Source organism: Nestor notabilis, unplaced genomic scaffold (genome assembly GCF_000696875.1).
Source record: "Nestor notabilis isolate BGI_N333 unplaced genomic scaffold, ASM69687v1 scaffold9653, whole genome shotgun sequence".
Classification (NCBI taxonomy): domain Eukaryota; kingdom Metazoa; phylum Chordata; class Aves; order Psittaciformes; family Psittacidae; genus Nestor; species Nestor notabilis.
Window position 1 is genome coordinate 28816 of NW_009920624.1, and position 8034 is coordinate 36849.

The window sequence follows — 8034 nt, forward strand, 5'->3', positions numbered from 1 at the left end:
CCCCGCTGCAGAAAGGTAACTGGGGGACACTTGCCATTTGGTCTCTTCTGGAGTGTTGGGCAGGACAGCTGGGAGGACAACCCACACTTCCTAGAAGCAGGATGGCTGCATGGGGCAGCAGTCAAAATGCTGGATCCTACTGATGTTCTATACACGTGTGTGGCTGGACAGATGAATTTCAGGGCTCTGCTGATAAAGACACCAATATTCCTCTCTTTCCTTGTGAGATATTGGCTAAAAATCTTATGAATGCTGTAAGTTGCTGCCTTACATACACGGAAATGTTTTAGGTGAACAGGGAGCTGGGTGCTTAAAAGAGGTAAAACCAAATTAATCCTTTATCTAATGAAACTTCTGGAAAATGAGCTGAAACAACATTATATGCTACCCTAAAGGGAATTCGCATCTGCATTTTTCCTTTATGCTGTCACCTGAATATAGATTCAGTTGGAAGTGACAAAGAACTTGTTGGAAGAGCTCACTGAAGCAGGAGCCATTCAAAGGGCAAGAAGATCTTTGTGCTTCCCTCAAGATCTGCTAATGGCCATAACGGGAGAATCGTCAGGCCCAATGGGGGGATGGAGCAGGGAAAACTTGCTGCTTCTTCACCATCTGTTCTGGGGGAAAAATGGAAGCAAGGAAATATGTTTCCCAGTCTCCTGAATGTACACAGAACCCTGCTTACATCTGGTGCCAGGGAGCTCAGGCTGTACCTTATCAGTGTTTAGCACTGAAGCTACAAGGTGCCTTGCACAACTTTAGCCACAACAATGAATTCTCATGTGACGCTGAGGGAACTGCCTGTCCCCCAGCAGAGATTGCTGCTAATCACTGCAATTCCTCTTGAGTGCATTAACCTTCTGCTTGTAGCTGCCACAGCTCAGTGTTCTTGTATTGACTGTGTGCCTGTAGTGAGGAATTAATAGGAAGTCAAATTCCATAGTCCGAAGGAGTTGAAGTTGCATTTTGCAGTGGAAAATCGATCTTAGTGGGGGGAGAAAGCTGCTTGTGAAAGATGCACAATTCCATTTGAGATCTCTGATCTCCAAATATGTTTTGCTAACATCTATCTCTAGCATTTGGGAAAGAAACGTGATTCTGATGGATTCCAAGTGTCAGGAGCGAGGAGGTTTGCCAGTCACTAGGTGGCAATGTTGATTCATGTTTAGATCATTCTTTTTTCCTCCCTGTTCTTGCAAGAAAGGAGTTGTTTTCAAAATGAACATGCCAGCACCACAGAGCAAAATTCAGGCTTGAAGAACATGAACGCTTCCATGTACAAAAGTTGCTTTTTCCCCCTAAAATGTGTCATGCAGCACAGTAAGCGTGGTGAGAAGGGTCAGTCCTGAAATGTTCCTTTCCTTCTGGTTTGCTGTTTCATTTCCTTTCTAGTGTACTGTACTGCCTGTCCCCCCTCCCTGGAGTCTCAGCATTCCAGCGGGCTGGATTTCTGGTTTCCTGGACAGCTTGTGTTGATTCATTAGCTGAAAATCTGCTGAGTAGCTTAGTGCTCTTCTTAGAAGTCTTGAATGACTTTAGGATTTGGAGGGTGAGGAATTCAGATTGCAGGATGTGGTGTCTCACAGCATTAACTGCAGCGGTTCTTCGTATTCCAGCTATCTCTTCTCTGCCCAGAATGAAGAATTTCAGTTAATGCTCCTGCTTGCAGGAAATTGTTGCCCTTGGGGAGGAAAGGGAACTCTACAGAGGTTGGGGAGGATGCATCAGCTTTGCTAGCAGTGCCTCCAATGGACTCGGTGGTGGTGATGGCTGAATCTGGAAGGAGTCCCTCTGGTTGGAAGGACTGTGCTTGCACAGCTGAACCTGAAGTGAGGGGAGGTGTGGAAAGGGAAAGGTCAAAATGTGCCTCTCCTGAAACCTCAAGGCTCTTCAAGGGTGGGGAGAGGAGGACCAGATGGTGGACCTGGGCTCGTTCTGTGCTCCATCACCTGGGTCTTCTGTCTTGCTTTGAGAATTCATGTTGATACTCTCAGGCTTTCCTTTAAATCTTGCAGAGAGGTTGATTCGTATTTGGGCCAGCTATGGATGTATTGTGAAATAAGTGATGGGAACCAGCTGGAAGCCTTTGTTTTGGCTGTATATGTGTTTGCTGAGCTCAATAATAAGAAGAGTTCTGGATATACCCATGTTGCTGCTTATGCATCTCGCCTGTAGCTCCAGTCATTTGCACCTCGAAGGGACCAAAATGCAGCTAATTGTAGCCAGAGCAATGGGCAGAGCTGCTGTTTGCCTTCTGTGAGTGAAGGGCTGCACAGAGAGCATGCAGATGAGCCTGCACCATCTGCCAGGGCTCCAGCTGTGTGGTGTGAAGTTTGGCTCCTAGTTAGGTGGCCAGGGCTTGAGTCTTAATATCGCAAAAGGCAGGGTAGAGGAAAAGCTTAAATTAGCCAAAGAAAAACACTGCTCAAGCCACCCTATGGATGCCTTCTCTGTGTGTGTTTACAGGCTGAGCTGGTGCTGGGCAGAGGCAGCTTTGGCTCAGACCTGACCTTTAAGGTTTTGCTCTCATGCAGGTTCCTGGTGATAGGGAGGGTTTGCCAGCCTCCGGTCAACCCCCATCTTACCGTGCACAAGGGATCCCTGTGTGGAAGTAGCACTTGAATTTCTCACCTCTCATGATGCATGTTTCTCCTTCTGGAGCTCTGACAGAGCAAACCAAAGCTGGCAATTCTGTTAAAGCTAGGAAAGGCACATGCTGTGCAGCTCTGGGAAGTGAGCGTGCACTTTTGCACATTGGAGGAAGTACTGTTTCCCATCAGAAAAGGAAGTCCATCCTTTCAGCTCAACCTCCCTCCTCCCAAGACCCCATGTTGTTGATGAAGACAAGGCTTTTGTTCCTGGGCTGTTTGCTGCTCTCCCCAGCACTGGTGCTGAGGGAGATGGTTTCCCCTCTTTGCAGTCTCAGCACAAAGCACTGCAGGGCTTCCAGCCAGGGAAGAGATGGGGAGGTGAAAGCTGCCGTTGCCATGGAAATGATGCATGCAAGGAGCAGTGCTGTCCCTCCGGTGCCACACTCATTTCGGAGCCAGGCCACACTGCAGGGACTTGCATATCCAACACTTGTCCTTAAAACTCCTTTGCATAGCACAGGGGTTTTATTGTGCCTGCCTCTGTGCTGGCTGGACGCGATGAGGTGATGGTGTATGGTTGTGTGGTGCTAAATCACGTTGCCCTCACACTGGGCTCCTTATTGCATCCCTGAGGTTGTGTTTAGGGACTGGGTTTGCCTGCTGGGTATCTGAACTGTCCCACTGTTAAAATGAGCATTGATGTGCCTGTGGCTGATGGATAAAATCTCCATTTCTGTTTATTTATTCCTTTTCAGGTCAGGCTTTCTGGCCACAGCAATCCTTGGGTGTGCTTTTAATTTGCAGGACTGAGACTTTAGTATTTTAGGGGACTTCTTTTTAAGCCTCTAAAATGTCTCAGGATTGATTTCAAGGTGCTGGCTAAGAACAGATGCACCCAGCTGCTTTTAACCTTCATTTGCTGTTGGAAACAAGACAGGTTTAAGCTTGCACAGAGCTCTGCCTAGCAAGCTGTGTCTGAACACGGCTTCTCTTAGCAGGGTGCAAACGCTGCATCCACAACCTATGGTAATAAGCATAAGTCGTGTTGTGCAGTTTGCAGCAGCTTTGATGTGAGTGGCCTTGCTGAAGTAAATTGTTGCATGATTACAAGACTCCGAGTTGGAGAAGGAGCTGAGGGGTGAACTGCAATGCCTCTGATCTCTGCACCTGGTGTGATAACGGGGCACGCAGCTGCTTGTGCTTCAGAGGCAGGTAATGAGGCAGCCTCATGGTCCCATTACAAGTGTTTTATAGGGTGCAAGGGGAGATGTTTGTGTAACCAAGTACCCAGCAGCAGGGGATGTGTTCGGGATGACACAGCCTTCCAAGGATGTCATCCAACACATGCCACAGGGGCCATTAGTTCTGTGCTAGAGGCTGGCCCGTGGCTGCCCTGCCCGACTCCAGATGTGCTGTGGTTTTAGGCTTAAACTCTATCAAGATTTATCACTGGCAGGGTGAGCGTGCAACATGGAAAAAGAAAATAAATAGTTCTGGTTGGAGAAACCGAGCTTTTCCGAAATGCCTGAGAATAGGATGAGCGTATGGAGAATTACTTAATTCTCCTTGTTTTGCAACATGTTTTCCCAGCTGTTGGAGTCTGCTGTCTCATTCAGCTTCCTGACAGCAGAGCAAACATTTTGAAGGTCCCATGGCCCTGTCTCATTCTCTGTTCAGCCATTCCTATTGCTGTTCCCTCTATGCTTTTCCTGGGGCTATTTATTTGGATTTAATTGTTGCTTAGAGCTTAACCCCACAGCTTTAGTGGAGAGCAGAGCCGAAGGTGGCACTTGCTTATGGCAGACCCCTGTCATTCCTTTCTGGTGGCAATGACCTCAAGGCCCAGCTCTGGCGTTCCAATTCCCATCCTCCTGTGGCTGTGTGAATGTAGCTTAGCAGAATTTATTGGGATAAGGAAGAAAGGGGAATGTGATGTGGAATCAATGTGTCTTACTGGGGGTGGAGCACTTGCGCCTGTGTATGCTTTATCCGGAGGCCTGTCTCCCATTTATCCAGGCCAGCAGAACGCTCTAACCCATCATTTCATGCCTCTGCCATCTTCCTCCTCAGCACTGCATCCCTAAACCCTCCTGCTCCAGGGCTCTCAGCCTTCTCCTCCAGCTCAGCTCCTTCGCTGCGCCCTTTTTAAGCGAGCGGCGCGCAGGGGAACACGCTCTGCTCTGCTGCTGCCAAAACCACAACAAATGGCAAGTTTCCGTCTGTCATCTCGGCTCCGAGGCGCTCCGGGCCCGGGCAGCCCATTTTCATTTTTCTTCCTTAAAAGGCCATTGCAACTCCTCGTCTGCAGCCGTGCTCTGTGCCGCAGGCAGGGCGAGCGGCGACGCTGTCGCGCAGCGCTGGCCATCCGCGTATCTCTCCTCAAAGGGATCAGCAGCAGGGAGGGACCGAGGCCGAAGGTGGGGTTGAGGTGATTGTGGGCAGCAGGTAACACCCCCCGGTAGGTTTTTATTGCTAAGTCCTAAAGGAAGAGAGATAACAGGAGAGTTCTGGTGCAACAAAGCCTTGAAAGCCCAGTCCCATGCAGGAAGGATACGTGTGTGTTAAGCCACGTGGTCCCATCGAGGCGTGTAGGGTCAGAGTTGGATGGGGAGTGCTGAGAGTCAGGAGATCTTCTCCTCATCAGCTTTATCTTGATGGCAGAGCTGCGAGGGGAGCAAGGGAAAGCCACATGCCAGGGGCTCTTCTTGCTTCTCTGGAGGCTGGATGGTGCAGAATCACAAGCTTAATCCCTGGTTGTGAGGGAGCAGCCAGGAAAGCTGGAGAGGGGGAAATAACTTGTCCTGTATCTTGCTGTTAGGTGTACGCTTGGTCTGGGCCAGGAGCAGTACAAGATTGAGTGGTGCCAGCAGTAGCTTGCTCCTAAATGCCCACAGGAAGCACAGTCAGCCCAAAATCACTCCTTGCCTTATCTATATTCCTGTCACCCTTCGTCAGGACACATAGGAAGGGGCAGTAGGAGCCCTGAGAATACCTCATCTGGAAAAGAGGGCAGGAGTGGGCTGGATTTAGTTGCTGTGGTGGGGTGGAGAGGCTCCATCAGTGGGGAGCTCAGGTGGTGCTGCTGCTTTTACAAGGTCAAGTCTATTTATGCAGTGGTATGTGGAAATGCTTCGCTTGATAAATGAGTCTGACAGGAGGAGAGGGCGAAGCCCAGCCTGGAAATGGACCTGAGGAAAGAGGTCAGCTTAAATGGGGTGTCTGTCTTTTAGAGGGTAAAAAAAGCTGCTGAAAACAAGAACTCAAACTAGTCCTTTTAAAAATAGACCATGTAAGTCAGTGCAATTTCAAGCAACAAAGCTTACTCCTGTGCTTTCTTTCTGCCTTATATAGCAATATTCATTCAGTGAAAAAAGCAATTCTCTCACTGTTCCCTGACCACTGAATACCTCTGTGTCAGGTCCATAAGAGGCAACAGCATTATCTTCCCTCTGTAGCTTTGTCCTTTGCCAAGGAGAGGTCCAGAGGTAACAGGCTGAACACAACTTCATGTGAGGATGGAAGCTTTAGTCTCAGCAGCCTTGTCTCAACTTCTCTCCCTGGGCACAGCCTACAAAGGAGCATTCTGGGTTCACTCAGGCAAAGGAGCCGCTGGGTTCAGCTGCAAACCTCAGTGGTGGTCAGTACCATGAGTCTTTGGAGATAAGCTGATGGACATCACAAGGGTTGCATGAGAGCAGCCTGGGCTGGTGGTGCAAGTTTGTGAAAGGTCCTCGGCTGCCTTGAACGTGGCAAAGTGGTCCCATAGCCAAATTGCTGGGGCTGGAAGGACCCTGGAGCAGAGGCTGAGACCCTCTGCAGGGTGAGATGAGCTGTAAGCTTTGCCTTTTCCTCCTAGATCCCTTTGAAAGAGCAAGGGAGGAGGGGTGTTCTTCCATTTCATGCAGGGAGCAACAGAGGGAATAAGGTAACGTGATGGCATCAGGGAGAAACCCTAAATCTCTGTATGGACCAGGCTGCTCAGATTGTGTGATTATTTTAGAGAGGGAGGTAACTTAGCCTGTGTCACTTGTCTGTCCTCCTACTAGGATGTGATGCCACCGAGTTGCTGTGGGGCTGCTGTGGGAGCTCAGTAGAGGAGCCCTCCATGGCAGCAGGGCTGAGTTGAAGGTTAAAACCCTGCCCAGTGCTACTTGTATGTGCAGGGTATCAAAGCAGGGTTATCATTTTGCTGCTGCAGTGGAAATGGAGGTTGGAGAGGATGGAAAAAAGGCAGTTCCCAAGCTAAATTAAAAACATCATTCTGACCTTACTCAAGCAGCTCTATCTTCCCTCTCTTTCCTCCCCCTCACATTCCTGGCGTAGTAATCACTGATCTCTAACCTCAGCTTCATCTGCCACAGCTCACCACTTCAGAAATGCAATTAAACCCCCCCTGGCTCTGAATACACCTCATCTTGCTGTACCTTGGTGCTTCCAGGGCAGTTATCTTTGGAGGGGTGTGAGTCAGGAGCAGAGGTTTGGAGCTGTATTGTGTCAGGGCAGCTGATGACTCTCCTCTCTGGGCCAGAGCCCTGAGCTGCCCTAACCTGGCATGTGCAGTGCGAGGAGGTGTTTTGCTTCTCCTTTCTGTTTGCACATAAACAGATTTCAGCAGATGACACAGTCATCAGACTTCCTGAGCTAATACAAGGCTGCTGCAGATGATGTCCATTTTGGAGGCTGTCAGTAGAGTTTGTTTCCTAATTTGGTCACAGCGTGCTCAGGGCTGCTTTCCTTTTCTTTTTTCCCTTTTTAACAACACCCATCCTCTTTATGTCATGGTCCTGGAGGGGAAGCTGTTTGTAGCAGAGAACCTCCAGCTCCTGTTACTTCCTCTCTGCAGAGGAAGTGATACTTGAAAGGTCTCTTTGAAAAAGCAGTGCAGTTCTGAAGCTGGTCTTTCCATTTTTATTTCCTCCTTTACCACTCTCTCATGAGCTCATCTCAATGAACTTGGCTTTTTATCCCTCTGGGTGGTCACCTGAGTGAGCCCTTTGTGCTGGAGGACTTTGGAATAGTTCTCTTCAGGGGCAGAGTGAGCTGTGCTGCCATTAAATAATAACATTGATAAGCTGATCTATTGGTATAGGTACTGCAGGAGGTAGACATGTATGTGATTTCAGCTAATGGAAAGAGAATGTGTTTTGTTTCTGATCATACATCATCACTAACCTGGGACTGTGTAGGAAGCTGTAAATGCCATCAGTAGGAGAGAAGTAGTATGGCTGGTCAGCTCTGCTGAAAGACGTTTGCAGGTTAGCTCCATGTGCCTTAAAAATCATGGAATGGTTTGTGTTGGAAGGGACCTTAAAGCTCATCCAGCTCCAACCCCTGCCACGGGCAGGGACACCTTCCACTAGAGCAGGATGCTCCAAGCCCCTGTGTCCAGCCTGGCCTTGAACACAAAACTAGGGATTGCCAACCCCTAAAAGAGGTCTGCTTT

At 49.0% G+C, this 8034-nt stretch overlaps 1 protein-coding gene across 1 annotated transcript in view; it reads left to right on the top strand.

Moving 5' to 3' along the window:
• The window catches only part of RNF216 (ring finger protein 216), a 61814-nt gene that overhangs the window by 15280 nt on the left and 38500 nt on the right, over positions 1 to 8034 (top strand). Inside the window, exon 12 of the mRNA XM_010010764.1 lies at positions 1 to 15. This exon is cut by the window's left edge and continues 82 nt beyond it. Within this exon, the coding sequence (XP_010009066.1) occupies positions 1 to 15 (15 nt within the window). The remainder of the gene's footprint in view (positions 16 to 8034) is intronic.